The sequence below is a fragment of the Oncorhynchus mykiss genome, chromosome 1 (genome assembly GCF_057628025.1).
Source record: "Oncorhynchus mykiss isolate SJ-2025 chromosome 1, ASM5762802v1, whole genome shotgun sequence".
Taxonomy (NCBI): Eukaryota; Metazoa; Chordata; class Actinopteri; order Salmoniformes; family Salmonidae; genus Oncorhynchus; species Oncorhynchus mykiss.
The window spans coordinates 13,862,797-13,888,737 of record NC_143022.1 but is presented as its reverse complement, the minus strand read 5'-3'; the positions used below and the strand labels follow the sequence as shown (position 1 = coordinate 13,888,737).

Here is a 25,941-nt window from a genome sequence, read left to right as displayed (position 1 = left end):
GAGTCATATTCACTCAGTCATATAAGTCAGTATTATTCCTAAGTCAGTTAAACACAATCCTATTCCCTAAGTCAGGTAAATGGAGTCCTAGTCCCTAAGTCAGGTAAACAGAGTCCTAGTCCCTAAGTCAGGTAAACAGAGTCCTAGTCCCTAAGTCAGGTAAATGGAGTCCTAGTCCCTAAGTCAGGTAAACGGAGTCCTAGTCCCTAAGTCAGGTAAACGGAGTCCTAGTCCCTAAGTCAGGTAAACTGAGTCCTAGTCCCTAAGTCAGGTAAACGGAGTCCTAGTCCCTAAATCAGGTAAACGGAGTCCTAGTCCCTAAGTCAGGTAAACGGAGTCCTAGTCCCTAAGTCAGGTAAACAGAGTCCTAGTAACTGAGTCCTATCCATTGTACTATTGCTAGTAAGCTGTGTCAAAGATGCTCTGGCTGAGTGATTCAAGCAGTGAGTTCTCTCAAACATTTGCCAGCCAGTTCTTTTACACTCACTCTCATCCCCCTTCAATCTTAAACCCTGACCCCAACATCTTACCCCCTAGCCCTCATCATTGATCTAAAACCCTCACCCCAACATCTTACCCCTAGCCCTCATCATTGATCTAAAACCCTCACCCCAACATCTTACCCCCTAGCCCTCATCATTGATCTAAAACCCTCACCCCAACATCTTACCCCCTAGCCCTCATCATTGATCTGAAACCCTCACCCCAACATCTCACCCCTAGCCCTCATCATTGATCTGAAACCCTCACCCCAACATCTTACCCCTAGCCCTCATCATTGATCTAAAACCCTCACCCCAACATCTTACCCCCTAGCCCTCATCATTGATCTAAAACCCTCACCCCAACATCTTACCCCTAGCCCTCATCATTGATCTAAAACCCTCACCTCAACATCTCACCCCTAGCCCTCATCATTGATCTGAAACCCTCACCCCAACATCTCACCCCTAGCCCTCATCATTGATCTGAAACCCTCACCCCAACATCTTACCCCTAGCCCTCATCATTGATCTGAAACCCTCACCCCAACATCTCACCCCTAGCCCTCATCATTGATCTGAAACCCTCACCCCAACATCTTACCCCTAGCCCTCATCATTGATCTGAAACCCTCACCCCAACATCTCACCCCTAGCCCTCATCATTGATCTGAAACCCTCACCCCAACATCTTACCCCTAGCCCTCATCATTGATCTAAAACCCTCACCCCAACATCTTACCCCTAGCCCTCATCATTGATCTGAAACCCTCACCCCAACATCTCACCCCTAGCCCTCATCATTGATCTGAAACCCTCACCCCAACATCTTACCCCTAGCCCTCATCATTGATCTAAAACCCTCACCCCAACATCTTACCCCTAGCCCTCATCATTGATCTGAAACCCTCACCCCAACATCTTACCCCTAGCCCTCATCATTGATCTGAAACCCTCACCCCAACATCTCACCCCTAGCCCTCATCATTGATCTGAAACCCTCACCCCAACATCTTACCCCTAGCCCTCATTGTCCATCCTGATCTCAGTCAATAGCCTATCTGGTAGCAGTCACTCTGTCAATCTACCTAGAAGTCAGGGGTCAACCACACTCTCACAACAGAAGGGGTAAGGGGTGGCTAGCTGGCTGCCTGGAAAAAGGCTGTCAAGAGAGGAGGAGGAGAAGGAGAAGGAGGATGAACAGGGAAGGTGAATACCAGGGGAGAAATGTATACTCTGTACAGCATATGAAAGATTCCCCTCATTCCTTGAGCCTGAGCGCAGGCGGCAGCTGGCAGTGATTAGCTTATGATTCACTTTAGCTGCACATAGAGGCTGCTTGTAAAAATATGAACAGTATAACTGTTTCCTGAGTTTGTGCTGACAGCACCTCCTGGGGGAGTGCCGCTCTCTGTAGAAACACATGGCGGCAGCGCTGGCCCGTGCCAGCGGACGGATTAACCATGATCGCCGCTAGCTTGGGGCCGCGCGAAGTGCTAATGCTATGCAGGGAGAAAACGTTGGTTCGACACTGCGTTGGGTGTCTTCAGTGGAGAGGTGTGTGGCTCTCTAAGCTCAAGAAGCAGAAGAGAGAGGGTTTGTAGTTGAAAAAACAGAGGCCTGAGTCCATGGTTAATACATGGATAGGTTCCAAATAGATAAATATTACATGGTCACACTCTAAATAACTATCTTTGACATATATCTCTATCACTTTTTGTTTATCCTTTATTTAACCAGGTAAGTTCCATTGAGATAAAAAATAAATAATAATAATTCAAGGGAGCTGTGCCTGTAACCCCCTAGTCCAAGCCCTGTCTAAGCAGGGGCAGGGGAGGGGTTTAAGAAGGTCATACCAAGGATCATTTAGCGATTTGATTTAGAATTTTAAGACCCCTTGAAGTATAAAAAAAAAAAAAATTGATGAAAAAACAATTGGTGCTTTACTGCTATTAGCCCGTACAAACACATTGAATAATATAATAGTTTGTAGGCCAAACCGTTCGGACACTACAGACCATTTTGTGAGAATACCAATTTCCAGGATGTCTCATGGTCTGACAAACACTGCTCTAGATCTGCCACTTTTCATAGTGCTACATAGGCGGAGGCGGTGTATTGAGATGCATCCAATGCCAAAAAACATATCTCTAGCTTAAACTGACACATTTTTATGGGGATTTTTTTTACTATGCTAATTGAATTTCTGCGGGGGCATGGGACATCAACCTTAGGGGTTATTAATCTGTTCCTGTGGAGTGTAGAAAGTGTCTACCAGGTAGCGTCTTAGCACTGGGTGGGTCCTGACCTTGTCACTGAGCTAGCTCTCTCACAAGGTTAGAGCTGCGTCATCTGGGGGCTATGCCGCCTCCAGCAACTCTCTGTCATCACATTCACAGAGCTCGTACTGCAAACCATATGCATCCATCCACGGCACATAGTAACACAGCAACAGTTTTTGTGTGTTGGTATTCCAGAAATGCAACTGGAAGAGGATACTAAATGGCTGTTAAATATTTGTGAGGAAATTAGGCCTCTCGCTTATGGAGGGGTTTATATCTATCTGGTCTCGACTGTAGTTGAAGAATGTAAAAGAATGTGTGTGTTTGGAGCAAAGAAGAAAACCAATTTGGTTGACATGCAATCAAAAGGCATGATATGAGCTCACCCAGAGCCAGACTTTACACTCTGTTGATACTCGTACTGTAGTCATATTTTTCACATTATTGATACTCGTACTGTAGTCATATTCTTCACATTATTGATACTCATACTGTAGTTATATTCCTCACATTGATACTCATACTGTAGTTATATTCTTCACATTATTGATACTCGTACTGTAGTCATATTCTTCACATTATTGATACTCATACTGTAGTTATATTCTTCACATTGATGCTCATACTGTAGTTATATTCTTCACATTGATGCTCATACTGTAGTCATATTCCTCACATTGATGCTCATACTGTAGTTATATTCTTCACATTGATGCTCATACTGTAGTTATATTCTTCACATTATTGATACTCATACTGTAGTCATATTCCTCACATTGATACTCATACTGTAGTTATATTCTTCACATTATTGATACTCATACTGTAGTCATATTCCTCACATTGATACTCATACTGTAGTTATATTCTTCACATTATTGATACTCATACTGTAGTCATATTCCTCACATTGATACTCATACTGTAGTCATATTCTTCACATTGATGCTCATACTGTAGTTATATTCTTCACATTGATACTCATACTGTAGTCATATTCTTCACATTGATGCTCATACTGTAGTCATATTCTTCACATTGATACTCGTACTGTAGTCATATTCTTCACATTGATGCTCATACTGTAGTTATATTCTTCACATTATTGATAATCATACTGTAGTCATATTCTTCACATTATTGATACTCATACTGTAGTTATATTCTTCACATTATTGATACTCATACTGTAGTTATATTCTTCACATTGATGCTCATACTGTAGTCATATTCTTCACATTGATGCTCATACTGTAGTCATATTCTTCACATTGATGCTCATACTGTAGTTATATTCTTCACATTATTGATAATCATACTGTAGTCATATTCTTCACATTGATGCTCATACTGTAGTTATATTCTTCACATTATTGATACTCATACTGTAGTTATATTCCTCACATTGATGCTCATACTGTAGTTATAGTCTTCACATTATTGATGCTCATACTGTAGTTATAGTCTTCACATTATTGATACTCATACTGTAGTTATATTCCTCACATTGATGCTCATACTGTAGTTATATTCCTCACATTGATGCTCATACTGTAGTTATATTCTTCACATTGATACTCATACTGTAGTCATATTCTTCACATTATTGATACTCATACTGTAGTTATATTCTTCACATTATTGATACTCATACTGTAGTTATAGTCTTCACATTATTGATGCTCATACTGTAGTTATAGTCTTCACATTATTGATGCTCATACTGTAGTTATAGTCTTCACATTATTGATGCTCATACTGTAGTTATATTCTTCACATTATTGATGCTCATACTGTAGTTATATTCTTCACATTATTGATACTCATACTGTAGTTATATTTCTCACATTGATGCTCATACTGTAGTTATAGTCTTCACATTATTGATGCTCATACTGTAGTTATAGTCTTCACATTATTGATGCTCATACTGTAGTTATATTCTTCACATTGATGCTCATACTGTAGTTATATTCTTCACATTATTGATACTCATACTGTAGTTATATTCCTCACATTGATGCTCATACTGTAGTTATAGTCTTCACATTATTGATGCTCATACTGTAGTTATAGTCTTCACATTATTGATAATCATACTGTAGTCATATTCTTCACATTGATGCTCATACTGTAGTTATATTCTTCACATTGATGCTCATACTGTAGTTATATTCTTCACATTGATGCTCATACTGTAGTCATATTCCTCACATTGATACTCATACTGTAGTCATATTCTTCACATTATTGATACTCATACTGTAGTTATATTCTTCACATTGATAATCATACTGTAGTTATATTCTTCACATTGATGCTCATACTGTAGTTATATTCTTCACATTGATAATCATACTGTAGTCATATTCCTCACATTGATGCTCATACTGTAGTTATATTCCTCACATTGATGCTCATACTGTAGTTATATTCTTCACATTGATGCTCATACTGTAGTTATATTCTTCACATTGATACTCATACTGTAGTTATATTCTTCACATTATTGATACTCATACTGTAGTCATATTCTTCACATTGATGCTCATACTGTAGTCATATTCCTCACATTGATACTCATACTGTAGTTATATTCTTCACATTATTGATACTCATACTGTAGTCATATTCTTCACATTGATGCTCATACTGTAGTCATATTCCTCACATTGATACTCATACTGTAGTCATATTCTTCACATTATTGATACTCATACTGTAGTTATATTCTTCACATTATTGATACTCATACTGTAGTCATATTCCTCACATTGATGCTCATACTGTAGTCATATTCTTCACATTATTGATACTCATACTGTAGTCATATTCTTCACATTATTGATACTCATACTGTAGTCATATTCTTCACATTGATGCTCATACTGTAGTCATATTCCTCACATTGATACTCATACTGTAGTCATATTCTTCACATTATTGATACTCATACTGTAGTTATATTCTTCACATTATTGATGCTCATACTGTAGTTATATTCCTCACATTGATGCTCATACTGTAGTTATATTCTTCACATTATTGATACTCATACTGTAGTCATGTTCTTCACATTGATACTCATACTGTAGTCATATTCTTCACATTGATGCTCATACTGTAGTTATATTCTTCACATTGATGCTCATACTGTAGTTATATTCTTCACATTGATGCTCATACTGTAGTTATATTCTTCACATTGATGCTCATACTGTAGTCATATTCTTCACATTATTGATACTCATACTGTAGTTATATTCCTCACATTGATGCTCATACTGTAGTTATATTCTTCACATTGATGCTCATACTGTAGTTATATTCTTCACATTGATACTCATACTGTAGTTATATTCTTCACATTGATGCTCATACTGTTGTTATATTCTTCACATTGATGCTCATACTGTAGTCATATTCTTCACATTATTGATACTCATACTGTAGTCATATTCTTCACATTATTGATACTCATACTGTAGTTATATTCCTCACATTGATGCTCATACTGTAGTTATATTCTTCACATTGATACTCATACTGTAGTTATATTCTTCACATTGATGCTCATACTGTAGTTATATTCTTCACATTGATGCTCATACTGTAGTCATATTCTTCACATTATTGATACTCATACTGTAGTCATATTCTTCACATTGATACTCATACTGTAGTCATATTCTTCACATTGATGCTCATACTGTAGTTATATTCTTCACATTGATGCTCATACTGTAGTTATATTCTTCACATTGATAATCATACTGTAGTCATATTCTTCACATTGATACTCATACTGTAGTCATATTCTTCACATTGATGCTCATACTGTAGTTATATTCTTCACATTGATGCTCATACTGTAGTTATATTCTTCACATTGATGCTCATACTGTAGTTATATTCTTCACATTGATACTCATACTGTAGTTATATTCTTCACATTGATGCTCATACTGTTGTTATATTCTTCACATTGATGCTCATACTGTAGTTATATTCTTCACATTGATAATCATACTGTAGTTATATTCTTCACATTGATGCTCATACTGTAGTTATATTCTTCACATTGATACTCATACTGTAGTTATATTCTTCACATTGATGCTCATACTGTTGTTATATTCTTCACATTGATGCTCATACTGTAGTTATATTCTTCACATTGATGCTCATACTGTAGTCATATTCCTCACATTATTGATACTCATACTGTAGTTATATTCTTCACATTGATACTCATACTGTAGTTATATTCTTCACATTGATGCTCATACTGTAGTCATATTCCTCACATTATTGATACTCATACTGTAGTCATATTCTTCACATTGATACTCATACTGTAGTCATATTCTTCACATTGATGCTCATACTGTAGTCATATTCTTCACATTGATACTCGTACTGTAGTCATATTCTTCACATTGATGCTCATACTGTAGTCATATTCTTCACATTGATACTCATACTGTAGTTATATTCTTCACATTGATGCTCATACTGTAGTCATATTCCTCACATTGATGCTCATACTGTAGTCATATTCCTCACATTATTGATACTCATACTGTAGTCATATTCTTGACCTTATTGACTGTACAACAGAGTGTATTGACAATCTGCTTTCATAACGCTTCATAACGTAGTTAAACAGAAACCCTCCCAATTCCATGATTTCTTTTTTCATGTTGATTGCAGGTTTTTCCAACGTCCTAACAGCGTAACTACAGATGCCATATCTTAATTTGATCATCCTGTTGTTGCAGGACACAGCAGGAAATGCAAACTTGTAGAGTGTTCCAGGTTTAAAAAGGCTTCTAAAGTTTGTAGTTTCCTCTTTAACATTTCAGACCTGAATTGTATCAACCCCTACAAAAAATTGTCCATGAATTATAATCTGCATAATAATTCACATTTCCTGTTAATGCAGGATTTCTTTCCCCTGCTGTAGCAAACTGGCTCAAATTCAAATCCTACGTCTATATGGTTCTAATTGGAAAGGTTGGAAAAACATCCCATCTGTTAGTTATAACTCTGATTTAAAAAGCAATTCATCCCACTTGTTGTTGTTTTCCTTCCTCTCTGAAAATTGGTGCGCTCAATGCAAAGTGTGACTCTTTGAAGTGTACCCTGAAGAACAATACACTCCACAGATCTTTTGGGTATTGGCACAGTCTCGTCTAGTTGGAGCTATTCTGCTTAACATTTATAAAGATTTGTTTGCACACATCTGTGTCTAATACCACCACGGACAAAGCTTAATTTATTTAATCGCAATCCAGAAAGCCTTAGTTGTTGCTCGCCCGCCCCGAGCAGTTGGGGTACGCTATGTCACAAACATGTCATGCTCATATGCCTAAACACGAATAGGCTTTCTCCTCCGAGGCCACAAGGCACGGGGGGCTTTCAGTAGAATGCATGCTCTGGTGTTTGTTGACTTTAGATCATGTGGTAGATGGAGGATTGTGGGAAGCTGAAGTTTCCATTCCCCCGACAACATACAGTACAGCATACTATTAGGGCCATTCAAGATCCTTTAACTGCTCCAGTGTGTTGGTTAGATAAATGCTGTTTAGTACATAGCACTTTGATCAAACAAGACGTTTGATTAAAATAAAAATATGAAACCACAGTTGTCAGTGTATAAATAGTAAATCATTGTATTTATGCACTTCAGCGTCTGATCATTTCAAAATATGGGGAAATTAGACAATTAATTCTCTCTTTCTCCCACTCTCTCCTCCAGCGTGTCAGGTCCTCTCCTCTCCCCACGGATGAAGGGTACAGGCACTTCCCCTCCTCCTCTGGAGAAGCAACAGCAGCACCTCCACCCCCAACACAAGCCCTACTCTCACTACCACCAGCAGGCTGCCAGCGACGGTAAGATCAGACCAGCACAGTCTGCCCTCTCTCAACCCAAGCTAACCAACAGGCCAATTTAGTTGGCTGGAACCCTCCGAGCATTGGTTGAATACAGAAATGTATACACTGAGCGCACAAAACATTATGAACACCTTCCTTAATATTGAGTTGCACCCCCTTTTGCCCTCAGAACTGCCTCAATTTGTTGGGGCCTGGACTCTCTATAAGGTGTCGGAAGCTTTCCACAGGGATGCTGGCTCATGTTGACTCCAAGCTTCCCACAGTTGTGTCAAGTTGGCTGGATGTCCTTTGGGTGGTGGACCATTCTTGATACACACAGGAAACTGTTGAGTGCGAAAAACCCAGAAGCCTTGCAGTTCTTGACACACTCAAACTAGTGCACCTGGCACCTACTACCATTCCCCGCTCAAAGGCACTTAAATATTTTGTCTTGCCCATTCACCCTCTGAATGGCACACATACACAATCCATGTCTCTCCTCCCCTTCATCTGGAGACTCATCTCCCTCACTAACTTTATAAGCACCAGCTGTCAGAGCAGCTCACAGATCACTGCACCTGTACATAGCCCATCTTTTAAATAGCCCATCCAACTACCTCATCCCCATACTGTTATTATTTTTTTTGCTCCTTTGCACCCCGGTATCTACTTGCACATTCATCTTCTGCACATTTATCACTCCAGTGTTTAATTGCTAAATTGTAATTATTTCACCACTACTTACCTTCCTTATCTTACCTCATTTGCACACACTGTATATAAACTTTTTGTTCTATTGTGTTATTGACTGTACGTTTGTTTATTCCATGTGTAAATCTGTGTTGTTTGTGTCGCACTGCTTTGCTTTATCTTGGCCAGGTCGCAGTTGTAAATGAGAACTTGATCTCAACTGGCCTACCTGATTAAATAAAGATGAATAAAATCTACACTAATTGAAGTGGATTTAACATCAATAAGGGATAATAGCATTCACCTGTTCAGTCTGTCATGGAAAGAGCAGGTGTTCCTAATGTTTTGAACACTCAGTGTATTACACAACTGACTCAACTTTCTGTCATGTAGGATAGATAATGCAGCAGTTCTATGTAATAGATTTCTGTCTGCAACTCTCTGAACACCCCATTTCCACTTTTATGGAACTGACACAACTTTCTTTGGTGTGGAATAGAGAAAAGAATCAAATGCAGTTGTAACTGCACCGTTTAAAACATTCCATTCCATTGAATAGGCCTAATCCTCACACTTTACCACCATATGAACATGAAAGGACACAAGAGGAGGAAGCCGTGTCGGAGAATTGGGACGCGGCCCATGGATCTGTTAGAGTGTTTGGCGTTGAGCAAAGAGAGAAGATTGCAGTTAGCGAGACAGAGCATGAGAAACCACAGGCAGGAACCTCCTCTGCTCTGAATTAGCCAACAAAACACTGCCTTCTGTAGTCAGCTGTCTCTCGCTCTCTCTCCGAGCTCCACTAAGGCTGCTCTAGCTAGCTGTTACTGCAGACCCGCTTCCTAATGCCTTAAACACAGCTTTCCCTGTTAAAGATCTACGCATGGACGTCTGTGAAACCGCGCTGTGGTCAGAGAGTTGCGTACAGTGCTCCAGAAATGGCTGCTTTCACATTATCATGACTCCTGTGGTCTTACTTGAGTACAAAAATAGAAGGGGGACAATTGACAAATGCTACCACGAAGGAACTGGAAGAGTTAGCGCGCTAACACAAATGTAGCGTTATAATAGGTCGAAGCCACACAATGTTTCAAGTTGATGTATGGAATCAGTTTACAAACATAATCACTCCGTATTGTTTGGTCAGAAGGAATGCCCCCTTCAGACACTTTTCTTTCCCCTCCCCTCTTGACCCGATAGAAATACAATGACTGAAATTGGTATTCCCATTGGACCTAAGTCTATCGTGTCTTGCAAAAGTATTCATCCCACTTGCCGTTTTTCCTATTTTGCTGCATTACCTGTAATTTAAATTGATTTTTATTTGGATTTCATGTAATAGACATACACAACATAGTCCATTGGTGAAGTGAAATGTAAAAAATGACTTACAATTTTTTTTAGAACAAGTGCTGCGTGCGTATATATTCACCCCCTTTGTTATGAAGCCCCTAAATAAGATCTGGTGCAACCAATTACCTTCAGAAGTCACCTAATTAGTTAAATAGATTGTACACAGGTGGACTTTAAGTGTCACATGATCTCAGTATATATACATCTGTTCTGAAAGGCCCCAGAGTCTGCAACACCACTAAGCAAGGGGCACCACCAAGTAAGCGGCACCATGAAGACCAAGGAGCTCTCCAAACAGGTCAAGGACAAAGTTGTGGATAAGTACAGATCATGGTTGGGTTATAAAATATCTGAAACTTTGAACATCCCACGCAGCACCATTTAAATCCATTATTAAAAAATGGAAATAATATGGCACCACAACAAACCTGCCAAGAGAGGGCCGCCCACCAAAACTCACAGACCTGGCAAGGAGGGCATTAATCAGAGAGGCAACATAGAGACCAAAAATAACCCTGAAGGAGCTGCAAAGCTCCACAGCGGAGATTGGAGTATCTGTCCATAGAACACTTTAAGCCGTACACTCCACTGAGCTGGGCTTTACGGAAGAGTGGCCAGAAAGAGCCATTGCTTAAAGAAACAAAAGAAGGAAACACGTTTGGTGTTTGCCAAAAGGCATGTGGGATACTCCCCAAACATATGGAAGAAGGTACACTGGTCAGATGAGACAGAAATGTAGCTTTTTGGCCATCAAGGAAAATGCTGGTGCAAACCCAACACCTCTCATCACCCCGAGAACACCATCCCCATAGTGAAGCGTGTTGGTGGCAGCATCATGCTGTGGGGATGTTTTTCATCGGCAGGGACCGGGAAACTGGTCAGAATTGAAGGAATGATGGATGGCGCTAAATAGAGGGGGAAACCTGTTTGACTTCCAGAGATTTGAGACTGGGACAGAGGTTCACCTTCCAGCAAGATAATGACCCTAAGCATACTGCTAAAGGAACACTTGAGTGGTTTAAGGGGAAACATTTAAATGTATTTGAATAGCCTAGTCAAAGCCCAGACCTCAATCAAATTGAGAATATGTGTCATGACTTAAAGATTGCTGTACACCAGCGGAACCCATCCAACTTGAAGGAGCTGGAGATGTTTTGACTTGAAGAATGGGCAAAAATCCCAGTGGCTAGATGTGCCAAGTTTATAGAGACATACCCCAAGAGACTTGCAGCTGTAATTGCTGTAAAAGGTGGCTCTACAAAGTATTGACTTTGGGGGGGGGGGGTGAATAGTTACGCATGCTCAAGTGGTCTTTTGTTGCAGCGGCAGACCCCTCCCTCCCCATCCCTGTGTAATGTGTATAATAATGTTTTTTATTTAGTTACAGCAGCGGAAGAGCCACCCTGAGATGGCTAGATTAAATATGTGTGTCAAAGGAGAGGAGGAAATAGCATTTCAGTTTTATTGTCTTATTTCTTTCACAATAAAAAATATTTTACATCTTCAAAGTGGTAGGCATGTTGTGTAAATCAAATACAAACCCCCCAAAAATCCATTTTAATTCCATGTTGTAAGGCAATAAAATAGGAAATATGCCAAGGGGGTGAATACTTTCGCAAATCACTGTATAGGTCCAGTGGCCATACTGAGCATCCCCTAGAGAGTTCCAGTTAAATTGCAGTGGTGTAAGGGGCTTTGTTCTAGTTATTCTGTGCTTGATCCTCTCCTCCCTTCTCTCTGTAGATTACCAGGGCAGCTTTCAGAGCTGCTTCCATTTTGGAGACTCGTACAGAATGGAACAGTCTGTGAGTGGTGTTCATGTACCAGCGGACTCACATGGTTACACTTCCCACCAGAACAACGGCTTCCACATGTCCAGTACCAGCAGTGGCTCTGCTGCAGGTGAGACCTGGCGTAGATCACCTTAGCTTTCTCTAACAGTTTTTGTTTTGTATTTCTGTCATTATTTTCCCCCTCCTTGTTCATTGAATGAGAAGTGTGTGTGCACTAAAATCAATAATTGAATTATTTCTGTATGTTGATCAAGCCAACTATTTCCCCACGCACTTAACAGTGTAGCATAAAATTTGATTGTGTGTCTAATTTAGTGGTCTCCTCCCCCAGGTTTCAGCTTGGCACAGGACCTCCAGGGATCAGGGGAGTGCCAGTTCTCCTCCAGCCCAGAGGAGAGCATCTTCTTCCAGGTGAACAGCTTCGACCGCAGCCTGAGTCAGATGGCCTCCGTCTACACAGAGACATAGAGGACCCGATGCTACCCTGGGTATCGCTATACGGGCGATGTATCTCAATAGTCTGGAGTGGCATCCATTCCTTACAAGTTTGTTCTGTTCTAAAGGAAACAATATAATTGAAAACAATCTCTACTGCTCTAGAACGACTGTCAGTCATAACTCTGTAACAAAACAAGAGCTTCCTACAGCCCTGCCCAACAGATTCCACACGGACTCAGATGCATCCAAATGGACACATTTCCAACTAAGACATAACCTAGTCCAGAATTCCCTCTCTCTTTCTACATTGTTCAATCTACTAGGGACTGAAATGTAGAAAAATATATCATTTTGCAGTGTTTTTACAGTGGATGAAATGCCTTGTTTATTTGTTTAGATTGTCTGAAGATATTTCTGGAAGGTAAATGGAGGGGTGGTGGATGGTCATACATTAAATATTCTGGAACACAGTCAAATCTACTTTGTATAAATGTACAGTTTGTTTAAAGCAGTCTTTTGAATGCTTGTTATTTCCAAGTTTAAGAAATAAATAATTGTACAATAACACAATTGTGACTTTTTAATATGATGTACTGTTATCATTTGTTGTATATGTAAGTGCCTTAATGTGTTTGGACCCCAGGAAGAGTAGCTGCTGCCTTGGCATCAGCTAATGGAGATCCCTAATTAAATACATATCTTATGGTGGTATGCACATCCACAGAACTAGCACAGCTGCAAGGTAATGCCATGTCAGTAAAATAAAACTATTTTAAGTATCGGAGGAGCATTCAAACGAAACAGTGGTCAGGAATTCTTCTCCTTTTCCTATAAGCCTTGCTTGGTAGTCAAACATGGTTATAGCACCAAGTACAGCGTCTGTGCCTCTAACTAAAGCACTATATATGCTATAATGTGAAATAAATATGCCCAAGATATAAGCAGCGTATGTCAAGTTTCAGAAAAGTTACACAGTGGCGGCCGGTTCGACACACCGGCAAGAGGAACACCAACCGTTGACATACTCTGCCCTCTTGTGAGCATTCTCAGCTTTTCACAGTAACATTATGAAAAGGAATGCAGTGGTATTGAGACCATTTGTGATGACTGTTCTCTCTCCATAGGTTCACATCCAGTTAAAGACTGGGTTTTCCAAACTCAGTCGATGGGTGCATATTTTGGTTTTGCCCTAGAACTACACATCCACAAAAAAAAGAAAATCAACACATTATCAAGTTTTGATTATTTGAATCAGCTGTGTAGTGCTAGGACAAAAATACAAAATAGATGCACTTCTCAGGGTTCCCCAGGACCAAGTTTGCAAAATGCTGCCATAGGGAATATTGTAGGAGGCTTCACAAATAAATATCCAGATCATGTTTTTGCAAAATGTTTAAATTGACAGTGAATTGAATTCAGGTACAGTAAGAGTGTGATTATGAATATAATAATACATCATTTGGTGGGTGCTTGTATTTGTCCTATTCAATTGGAAATGTGTTTCTCTTTGCATATCCCAACTCGCCCTGAGACACCCTCGGAGAGTGGGGTCACGGCCATATCCTTCACGTCTTCTTGCTCTTCCTGCTGAGGTAGCTCTGATAGTAGAAGTTGCTGAAGAGTAGGATGAGGCTGACACAGTAGAAAAACACATAGGCATTCATGGAGTCTGGGAAGTCACACTCAGTGAAGAGGTTGTAGCCCGTGTGAGTTGTCAGCAGGACAAACTGGAGCTGAAACCACCGTCAGGAGAACATTGTTTAAGAACAACCTTCTCAGATATCTTCGTTCATAATCACGATCTGTTTTCTACCACACGTAAGGCCTAGATTCAATCAGTTATAACCGACAATTGCATAGCCTATTATTGCTTGTGTATAGGTTACGTCGGAGGTGTAACCGTGGTGGAGCTGTCAAATCCACAATCGTCTCCAAGTGTTATCGCGGTCATCGCCATTGGATGCACCATGTGGCATTAGTAGAAATGTAATCTACACCTCAACTAGGCTGATATATAATTCCCTAGCCTATCGTTTAATGGTTTTCACTTTGAGTGTCATAGTTTCTATATAGCCTACACGTTCTTGTTGTGAACTATTAACGCGGGTGGGATTTAAGGATGGGTGTGGTTTCTTGACAATGACCACAAGAGCAACCGCTCACCAATTTGACTACTCTAACACAGTTACAACTCCGACATCATCCTGAACAAAAGCAATAATAGGCTATGCAGTTGTTGGTTATGGTGGGTTAACACTGAACTGATTGAATCCAGGTCTTAATCCCTTAATACTCGAAGCTTCTGTAGTAGCCAACAAATTCACAACCCCCAGATGTATCCCCTTTTTCTTAAACCTCACTAGATGTCTGCAGAGCTGTAGATAGAGCCACTCACCAGCTGAAGTGACGTCAGATAGCGTTTCCACCATAAGTACTTCTGCATGTGAGGCCCAAGAGCAGCCAGTCCGTAGTAGGAGTACATTACAGTGTGGACGAAGGTGTTGAGAAGACCGATGCAGAACGCTAGGAGTGAGAGGAACACAAAACATCTCAACTATCTGTTGCACAGCATCATGAATGGTATGGACAATTTGCTAGGACCCCATAAATCATTTTATATTTATATTTGAGTAATTTAGCCGACACTCTTATGCAGAGCGACTGACAATGAATGTCTATTTGTAAGTCTAGCAGGTGCCTACCAGGTGTTGAGAAGTCCCAACAGAGTTGATAAAACATCTTAATTAAACGGCAGGGTAGCCAAGTGGTTAGAGCATTGGACTAGTAACCGGAAGGTTGCAAGTTCAAACCCCCGAGCTGACAAGGTACAAATCTGTCATTCTGCCCCTGAACAGGCAGTTGTTCCTAGGCCATCATTGAAAATAAGAATTTGTTCCTAACTGACTTGCCTAGTTAAATAAAGGTAAAAAATATATATGGCAGTTCTGAAACATTCCATATGCGTTGATACAGAGCATTAACGAATAGGATACAGAGTTTTTCCTGGTCTTCATACTGCTAGACTTACATTGGCCTCCAGCCAGGTACTTCGCCCCTGCCCACCAGTTGAAGATCATGGTGCCATGGTGATAGACATGCAGGAAGGTCAGCTGGCTGTTTTTCTTCCTCAGGATGAAAAACACCTGTGAATGGAGAGTTTGGAATGGGTTTGAAATGGATCTCCAATGTTTCACATGAGTCTGACGTTAATCCCGGGTCATATTGATTAATGCACACAGTAGGAAAACGTTTTGCAACAGAACACGAAAATGAGCGTTTCCTGGACAAGTAGTCCCCATTTCACTTTGTTTTCTTCCGTTTGGTACCTAATGAATATAACCTTGATTTTCAATGTTTTACCGTGTCAGCCAATTCTATGACCTTGGAGAAGAAAAACCACCAGCATGCTTTGGCCATCTGGTGAAACAAACAGACAGAGAGAGTTATCCACTGTTATGGCCAGGGCTTTGGGACAGTCTTCAGAGATGGAATAGATATGTGTACTATTTGGGGGCATTTGAAAGTTAGGTCAACTATGTGAGAGGTTCAACGGTTTGTGTCCAGTAGGGACTATGTGAGAGGTTCAACGGTTTGTGTACAGTAGGGACTATGTGAGAGGTTCAACGGTTTGTGTACAGTAGGGACTATGTGAGAGGTTCAACGGTTTGTGTACAGTAGGGACTATGTGAGAGGTTCAACGGTTTGTGTCCAGTAGGGACTATGTGAGAGGTTCAACGGTTTGTGTACAGTAGGGACTATTCAGATGCACTCTTACCCTCATCGCCAGTGGGCTAGTGCTGTAATCCACAGGTTGACACAAGTAACTGTAGTTAGACAGCATGGACGTGACCAAGAACTGCAACATAAAAACCTTTATTGGTCAGGTGAAACATTTCATAATAAAACATAAATTAGGCCCATTTCTATGGCTGCTGAACACACACACACACACACACACACACACAGAGAAATCCACAAATTTTGATGGGAGTTGGAGCACACCTCGTGGAACATGTAGACAGACAGGCAGACCATGGCGAAGTTGTAGACAATGAGCACAGCCTTGAGGTCAACAGGTTGCCTGTGTTTCATCAGCTTGGGCCCAGCCCAGACCACACCGAGATAGAGGAGGAATATAGAAGCCACTGGCATGGGGGAGTAGACCAGTAACCATGGATCTGTCCTCTTATCTGGAAGTAAACATGGTAGCCCACTGTATTCATCTCACTTTTAAAATGTTAATATTCTGTTAACTCATTCCCAATTAATGTTGTTGACTCGTCCTGTATTCGTATGTGGCCAAAGTATAAAAAAACACTTCCAAAACCCCACCTCAAAGTTGTATCTCAAACAGACCTTTTCAAAAATGCTCGCTATTTGCTTATTTATTTATGACGTCAAGATGGCTCATTAGCTGAGCTGGACAATGAGCAGCTACATGCCGTGAATATTTGTAATGACCGGCAATCGCTCACACCATTCTGTTCTTAGCGTACACCCACAACATTCAAAACACAGAAAAGCTATTTTTTTTTAATACTGAACAAAAATATAAAACGCAACATGTAAAGTGTTGGTCCCATGTTTCATGAGCTGAAATAAAAGATCCCAGAAATGTTCCATACGCACTAAAAGCTTCTCTGTTCGTGAGCATTTCTCCTTTGCCAAGATAATCCATCCACCTGACAGGTGTGGCATATCAAGAAGCTGATTAAACAGGATGATCGTTACACAGGACAATAAAAGGCCACTAATATGTGCAGTTTTGTCACACAACACACTGCCACAAATGTCTCAAGTTGAGGGAGCGTGCAATTGGCATGCTGACTGCAGGAATGTCCACCAGAGCTGGTGCCAAATAATGTAATATTCATTTCTCTAGCATAAGCCGTCTCCAATGTAATTTCAGAGAATTTGGCAGTACGCCCAAACAGTCTCACAAACGCAGACCACGTGTAACCATGCCATCCCAGGATTTCCACATCCGGCTTCTTCATCTGCCAGATCGTCTGAGACCAGCCACCCGGTCAGCTGATGAAACTGAGGAGTATTTCTGTCAGCAACAAAGCCCTTTTGTGGGGAAAAACCCATTCTGATTGGCTGGGCCTGGCTCCACAGTGGGTGCCCCACGGTTGTGCCCCTGCGAAATCCATAGGTTAGGACCTGATTTCCTTATATGGACTGTAACTCAGTAAAAAAAAAAAAAAAAAAAACGCTGAAATAGTTGCATGTTGCATTTATATTTTTGTTCAGTATAACATACTTGATTACCATTTATATTTTTGTTCAGTATAACATACTTGATTACCATTTATATTTTTGTTCAGTATAACATACTTGATTACCATTTATATTTTTGTTCAGTATAACATACTTGATTACCATTTATATTTTTGTTCAGTATAACATACTTGATTACCATTTATATTTTTGTTCAGTATAACATACTTGATTACCATTTATATTTTTGTTCAGTATAACATACTTGATTACCATTTATATTTTTGTTCAGTATAACATACTTGATTACCATTTATATTTTTGTTCAGTATAACATACTTGATTACCATTTATATTTTTGTTCAGTATAACATACTTGATTACCATTTATTGGAAGGAAAACTGTAACTCATAATCATTAATTCTAGCTCATATTTCATGGAAATCAGGAAACCCTGGACAGTACTAACACACACATTAACCTGACCTCAATCCCATCGAACATCTTTGGGATGAATTAGAACACCGACTGCGAGCCAGGTCTAATCGCCCAACAACACTGGCCGACATCACTAAAGCTCTTGTGGCTGAATGCAAGCAAGTCCCTGCAATGTTCCAACATCTAGTGTAAAGCCTTGCCAGAAGAGTGTAAGCAGTTTTGGCAGCATACGGGGGATCAACACCATATTAATGCTGATGTTTTTGGAATGAGATGTTCGACGAGCATGTGTCCACATACTTTTATTTATTTATTTCCTTAAAGTTATGCAACACCCAATTCCCTTGTGTAAAAAAGGAATTGCCCCCTTACAATCTAACTGGTTGTGTCACCTTTAGCTGCAAGGACTGCAACCAAACGCTTCCTGTAGTTGTTGATCAGTCTGTCACGTCACTGTGGAGGAATTTTGGCCCACTCTTGCATTCAAAACCGCTTCAACTCAGCGACATTTGTGAGTTTTCAAGTATGAACTGCTCATTTCAAGTCCTGCCACAACATCTCAATTGGGATTAGGTCTGGACTTCGACTAGGCCATTGCATTTTAGCCATTTTAATGTATACTTGATTGTGTATTTCGAATCATTGTCTTGCTGTGCTTCAGCTCACAGACTGATGACCTGGCAGCCTAACATTCCCATGTAGAATTCTCTGATACAGAGCAGAATTCACCGTTAATTCTATTAAGGCAAGTCGTCCAGGTTCTTGAGGCAGAAAACCATCCCCAAACCATGACACTTTCACCACCATGCTTGACCGTTAGTATGAGGTTCTTACTGTGGAATGCAGTGTTTGGTTTTCGCCGGGCATAATGGGAGCCATGCCATCCAAAACGTTGACTCAAGTTAGCCAAAAACAATCACATGGAAGAACCTGGATGATCATCAAGACTCTTGGAAGAATGTTCTATGGTCAGATGATTCAAAAGTATAACTTTTAGGACGACATGGGTCCCAATATACCTGGTTAACCTTATACCAACGGTCAAGCATGGTGGTGTTAGTGTGATGGTTTGGGGATGCTTTACTGCTTTAGAACCTGGACGACTTGCCTTAATAGAAGGAACCATGAATTCTGCTTGGTATCAGAGAATTCTACAGGAGAGTGTCAGGACATCTGTCTGTGAGCAGAAACGCAGCTGGATCATACAGCACGACAATGATCCAAAACACACAATTAGGTCTACGTGAAAATGGCTAAAAAGCAACACATTTGAAGTTTTGGAATGGCCTAGTCAAAGTCCAGACCTAATCCCAAATGAGATGTTGTGGAAGGACTTGAAATGAGCTGTTCATGCTTGAAAAACCCACTAATGTCACTGAGTTACAGCAGTTCTGCATGAACAAGTGGGCCAAAGTTCCTCCACAGTGACAAGAGAGACTGATCAACAACTACAGGAAGTGTTTGGTTGGAGTCCTTGCAGCTAAAGGTGGCACAACCAGTTATTGAGTGTAAGGGGGGCAAATACATTTTCACACAGGGGCTTTGGGTGTTGTATTACTTTGTTAATGAAATAAATTAACTAAGTATGTAACTGTTATTTGTTGACTTGGGTTCCCTTTATCTAATAGGTTTAGGTTGAAGATCTGATAACATTCAGTATATAAAAAAATGCAATAGAGAAAATTAGGCACTGTGTACACAACTGGAGCTGGATTGACCTTATATGTAGTACAATTTGATATCTGTTGACTGTGTGAGGGAGGCTGTTGGTGAATGTCCTACGTGTATCAATTGCAACTAGATAATCCAGTCCTGTGACATTTTGTGTTGCGGGCTGAATCACAAAAAAAGTATAGTATTTTCCTATATTGTCAGTGGCCTATCATAAAATGTATACCCAAATTCTGAAATACCTCCATTCTCCAACATCCACTGGTGCATGGACTGAACGCTTTGCCATGCTGAAGCCATTTGACACTGTTGGAACAGGAAGTTGGTCATTGATTATAGCAATAATCCTTCATTAAAACAATTACAAAATGACCCACCCCCGTTTGCTAAAAAGCTAAGGGATGGGTCTGGAGAAATGTAACCACTCAAATTCATAGAGTAATGGATGCAAGGACTGACCATCCATGAAATGAAATGTATAGTTTACATTTACGTTGTTTACAAACAGTGGAGTACAACAAGATTATATTTTGAGCTCTGAACTAAAGCTCATGAGGCATTTATAATTTATATTGTTTAAGAATCAATGGGTATAACAAAGGAACATCAAAAGTCGTGCTATAAATTCTCAGACAACCCAAAGATTCCTTGATGCCCTTCCAGACTCCCTCTGCCTACCCAAGGACGTCAGAGGACAAAAATCTGTTAACCACCTAGCTGAGGAACTCAATTTAACCTTGCGCAACACCCTAGATGCAGTCGCACCCCTAAAAACGAAAAACATTTGTCAAGAGAAACTAGCTCCCTGGTATACAGAAAATACCCGAACTCTGAAGCAAGCTTCCAGAAAATTGGAACGGAAATGGCGCCACAAACTGGAAGTCTTCCGACTAGCTTGGAAAGACAGTACCGTGCAGTATCGAAGAGCCCTCACTGCTGCTCGATCATCCTATTTTTCCAACTTAATTGAGAAAAATAAGAACAATCCAAAATGTATTATTGATACTGTCGCTAACTAAAAAGCAGCATTCCCCAAGAGAGGATGGCTTTCACTTCAGCAGTAATAAATTCATGAACTTCTTTGACGAAAAGATCATGATCATTAGAAAGCAAATTACGGACTCCTCTTTAAATCTGCGTATTTCTCCAAAGCTCAGTTGTCCTTAGTCTGCACAACTCTGCCAGGACCTAGGATCAAGAGAGACACTCAAATGTTTTAGTACTATATCTCTTGACACAATGATGAAAATAATAATGGCCTCTAACCCTTCAAGCTACATACTGGACCCTATTCCAACTAAACTACTGAAAGAGCTGCTTCCTGTGCTTGGCCCTCCTATGTTGAACATAATAAACGGCTCTCTATCCACCGGATGTGTACCAAACTCACTAAAAAAAATCCTCTTGAAAAAGCCAAACCATGACCCACAAAATATAAAAAACTATCGGCCTATATCGAATCTCCCATTCCTCTCCAACATTTTTGAAAAAGCTGTTGTGCAGCAACTCACTGCCTTCCTAAAGACAAACAATGTATACAAATGCTTCAGTCTGGTTTTAAACCCCATCAGAGCACTGAGACTGCACTTGTGAAGGTGGTAAATGACTTTCTAATGGCGTCAGACCGAGGCTCTGCATCTGTCCTCGTGCTCCTAGACCTTAGTGCTGCTTTTGATACCATCGAGCACCACATTCTTTTGGAGAGATTGGAAACCCAAATGGGTCTACACGGACAAGTTCTGGCCTGGTTTAGATCTTATCTGTCGGAAAGATATCAGTTTGTCTCTGTGGATTGTTTGTCCTCTGACCAATCAACTGTAAATTTCAGTGTTCCTCAAGTTTCTGTTTTCGGACCACTATTGTTTTCACTATATATTTTACCTCTTGGGGATGTCATTCAAACACATAATGTTAACTTTCACTGCTATGCGGATGAAACACAGCTGTACATTTCAATGAAACATGGTGAAGCCCAAAAATTGCCCTCGATGGAAGCCTGTGTTTCAGACATAAGGAAGTGGATGGCTGCAAATTTTAAACTCTGACAAAACAGAGATGCTTGTTCTAGGTCTCAATAAACAAAAGAAATCTTCTGTTGAATCTGACAATTTATCTTGATGGTTGTACAGTCATCTCAAATAAAACTGTGAAGGACCTCGGCATTACTCTGGACCCTGACCTCGCTTTTGACGAACATATCAAGACTGTTTCAAGGACAGCTTTTTTCCATCTACGTAACATTGCAAAAATCAGAAACTTTGCCCAAAAATGATGCAGAAAAATGTATCCATGCTTTTGTCACTTCTAGGTTAGACTACTGCAATGCTTTACTTTCCGGCTACCCGGAAAAAGCACTAAATAAATTTCAGTTAGTGCTAAATACAGCTGCTAGAATCAAAAGATTTGATCATATTACTCCAGTGCTAGCCTCTCTACACTGGCTTCCTGTTAAGGCAAGGGCTGATTCCAAGGTTTTACTGCTAACCTACAAAGTATTACATGGGCTTGCTCCTACCCATCTTTCCGATTTGGTCCTGCCGTACATACCTACACGTACGCTACTGTCACAAGATGCAGGCCTCCTAATTGTCCCTAGAATTTCTAAGCAAACAGCTGGGGGCAGGGCTTTCCACTATAGAGCTCCATTTTTATGGAATGGTCTGCCTACCTATGTGAGAGACGCAGACTCGGTCTCAACCTTTAAGACTTTATTGAAGACTCATCTCTTCAGTAGGTCCTATGATTGAGTGTAGTCTTGTCCAGGAGTGTGAAGGTGAACGGAAAGGCACTGGAGCAACGAACCGCCCTTGCTGTCTCCGCCTGGCCGGATCCCCTCTCTCCACTGGGATTCTCTGCCTCTAACCCTATTACAGGGGCTGAGTCACTGGCTTACTGGTGCTCTTCCATGCCGTCCCTAGGAGGGGTGTGTCAAGTGAGTGGGTTGAGTTCTTTGTGGGCTATACTCGGCCTTGTCTCAGGATGGTAAGTTGGTGGTTGACGATATCCTTCTAGTGGTGTGGGGGCTGTGCTTTGGCAAAGTGGGTGGGGTTATATCCTGCTTGTTTGGCCCTGTCCGGGGGTATCATCAGATGGGGCCAGTGTCTCCTGACCCCTCCTGTCAGCTTCCAGTATTTATGCTGCAGTAGTTTGTGTTGGGGGGCTAGGGTCAGTCTGTTATATCTGGAGTATTTCTCCTGTCTTATCCGGTGTCCTGAGTGAATTTAAGTATGCTCTCTCTTTCTTTCTTTCTCTCTCTCTCTCTCTCTCTCTCTCTCTCTCTCTCTCTCTCTCTCGGAGGACCTTAGCCCTAGGACCATGCCTCAGGACTACCTGGCATGATGACTCCTTGCTGTCCCCAGTCCACCTGGCTGTACTGCTGCTCCAGTTTCAACTGTTCTGCCTGCGGCTATGGAACCCTGACCTGTTCACCAGACGTGCTACCTGTTCCAGACATGCTGTTTTCAACTCACTAGAGACAGCAGTAGCGGTAGAGATGCTCTCAATGATCGGCTATGAAAAGCCAACTGACATTTACTCCTGAGGTGCTGACTTGTTGCACCCTCGACAACTACTGTGATTATTATTATTTGACCATGCTGGTAATTTATGAACATTTGAACATCTTGGCCATGTTCTGTTATAATCTCCACCCGGCACAGCCAGAAGAGGACCTGCCACCCCTCATAGCCTGGTTCCTCTCTAGGTTTCTTCCTAGGTTCTGGCCTTTCTAGGGAGTTTTTCCTAGCCACTGTGCTTCTACACCTGCATTGCTTGCTGTTTTGGGGTTTTAGGCTGGGTTTGTGTACAGCGCGTTGAGATATCAGCTGATGTAAGAAGGGCTATATAAATACATTTGATTTGATTTATCATTGACTTATTAGTCCAAAAATGGATATAGCAAAATATAGTGTATTCACGACAACAGGGAAGCTGGAGAAGAAAAAGAAACTGACTGGGAAAAAATAGTTTTGAACGGTCATCCAACTCAGACACTTGGGCATCATCCTAGACCTCCAACTTATCTGAGATCACTAGGGTGTATTCATGAAGCAAATTCTACAACAAAAAACATTTACTCCAAATGTTTTGTTTGCTTTGTCATTTACTTGGTGATGAAAATTTGAGTTTATATTGGACAAATTCAGGCAGATCATTCCCAGTTTCGTTTGCTTCCGTTTGTTTCTTAAACTGTAAACGGTTCCCGTTGCAATAAGCTATTGAGAGAGGCTGCCGTAGTCAGACCTGGACCTCAAGAGAAGACAGGCTATGTGCACACTGGCCACACAATGAGGTGGAAACTGAGCTGCACTTCCTAACCTCCTGCCAAATGTATGACCATATTAGAGGCACATATTTCCCTCAGATTACTCAGACCCACAAAGAATTCGAAAACAAACCCGATTTTTTGATAAACTCCCATTTCTATTGCTGTGCCATCACAGCAGTTAGCTGTGACTTGTGGCCACAAGAAAAGGGCAACCAGTGAAGAACCAACACCATTGTAAATATAACCCATATTTTTTTCCCTTTTATACTTTCATTATTTGCACATTGTCACAACAGGGTATAAAGCCATAATATGACATATGAAATATCTCTACGCCTTTGACATTTTTGTGAGTGTAATGTTTACTGTAAAAAAATAAGACATTCATACACTTTTGTTAATTATCTATTTCACTTACTCTGGCAATGTAAACATATGTTTCCCATGCCAATAATGCCCTTTGAATTAAATTAGTAATTAATATATCCCTGATATCACGATTAGTATCAGTCTGAGCTCGTTTTTTTCCGAGTTCCCAGTTGTCGTGACCATAAGGATTCTCGCGTTAAATCACAAATGACGTCACGTTTCCAATAACCACGTAGTGAGGTACATCACACAACAACCAACGCGTAGGATACATAGTTTGCGTTCAAAAAAATATATATCCTGGTTAGTTCATTGAATCACCAAATAATGTGGAGACACTTAATTGAATCACCAAATGTGTCAATTTTTTGCACGTTAGAGAGGCGTGGTATAATCTCAAAGCTTGACACATTTAGTGGCCTTTAAACTTTCTTAAAGTCCTTGTAAGGACATTACCATAAATATTATTTCCCATTTCACACGCGCCGTAAATTCATATAAAATGACGGGCAAAGTTCAAATAAACTTACAATATTTGTGTGAATATTTATCTTACCATTTTTCGCCTGAATAAATACAATACACACAGAGCTGTGTTTAAATGAATGAAATGTACTTACCCGACAAAAGCGTGGGACTTCCTTCTGAAAACGGGTGAAAATAGGCCTACGCGAGACGCCCCACACAGGGTTTTGATTGGACACATTATGGCAACAGCTACCAGGCAGGTATTTCAAGTTCTTCAAGTTCGAGCATGTGCTCAGCACCTAACGTAGCAAGCGCAGAAAGACAAGCAAGAGAACCCCTCCTACTGCCATAATACTTATGTAGGCCTACAAACTGTTTTGTTAAGAATGATGTTATTTGAGCTGAAATTGGAGGGATGATGCTAGGCAAAAAACAAAACAAAAATGTATGAAATATATATATATATATTCCAGTTTTACAGTCAGTAACTTATTCTCAATGCATGTGTATTGTGTATATCTGAGGTAAAACACACCAAAGCATATTTTATGCAACATATAGGACAACAAATATTTTGGGGGTAGTGTTCAGC

At 40.5% G+C, this 25,941-nt stretch overlaps 2 protein-coding genes across 3 annotated transcripts in view; one reads left to right on the top strand and one right to left on the bottom strand.

Annotated features, from left to right (window-relative positions):
• LOC110536036 (uncharacterized) overlaps positions 1–13,482 on the top strand; it is a 141,207-nt gene extending 127,725 nt beyond the window's left edge. Inside the window, exons 9-11 of the mRNA XM_021621582.3 lie at positions 8,526–8,659; positions 12,428–12,586; positions 12,809–13,482. Of these exons, the coding sequence (XP_021477257.3) occupies positions 8,526–8,659; positions 12,428–12,586; positions 12,809–12,945 (430 nt within the window). The 3' untranslated portion in view covers positions 12,946–13,482. The remainder of the gene's footprint in view (positions 1–8,525; positions 8,660–12,427; positions 12,587–12,808) is intronic.
• An 812-nt stretch (positions 13,483–14,294) lies between these two features.
• Positions 14,295–25,632, bottom strand: LOC110536107 (very long chain fatty acid elongase 4). Of its 2 annotated transcripts, XM_021621786.3 has the most exons (8): positions 25,502–25,632; positions 20,488–20,551; positions 16,918–17,105; positions 16,691–16,771; positions 16,276–16,332; positions 15,944–16,058; positions 15,311–15,438; positions 14,295–14,648 (listed from the first exon to the last, which is right to left on the bottom strand). In XM_021621786.3, exons 2-8 carry the CDS (start codon positions 20,543–20,545, stop codon positions 14,481–14,483), a joined length of 795 nt encoding a protein of 264 aa, XP_021477461.1. In that variant the 5' UTR covers positions 20,546–20,551; positions 25,502–25,632; the 3' UTR covers positions 14,295–14,480. The 2 variants fall into 2 exon arrangements, with proteins under 2 accessions (XP_021477461.1, XP_036799240.1); XM_036943345.2 differs by lacking the exon at positions 20,488–20,551 and having other exon boundaries at positions 25,502–25,551.
• Positions 25,633–25,941: the final 309 nt, after the last annotated feature.

Excerpts from the sequence above, each read along its gene's own strand:
- LOC110536107 (XM_021621786.3), bottom strand. The coding sequence starts at position 20,545 with ATGGCTTCAGCATGGCAAAGCGTTCAGTCCATGCACCAGTGGATGTTG. Across the intron at positions 17,106-20,487 it reads GTGGATGTTGGAGAATGGAG|ATAAGAGGACAGATCCATGG; the intron begins GTATTTCAGAAT and ends GTTTACTTCCAG. Across the intron at positions 16,059-16,275 it reads TCATAGAATTGGCTGACACG|GTGTTTTTCATCCTGAGGAA; the intron begins GTAAAACATTGA and ends CTCCATTCACAG.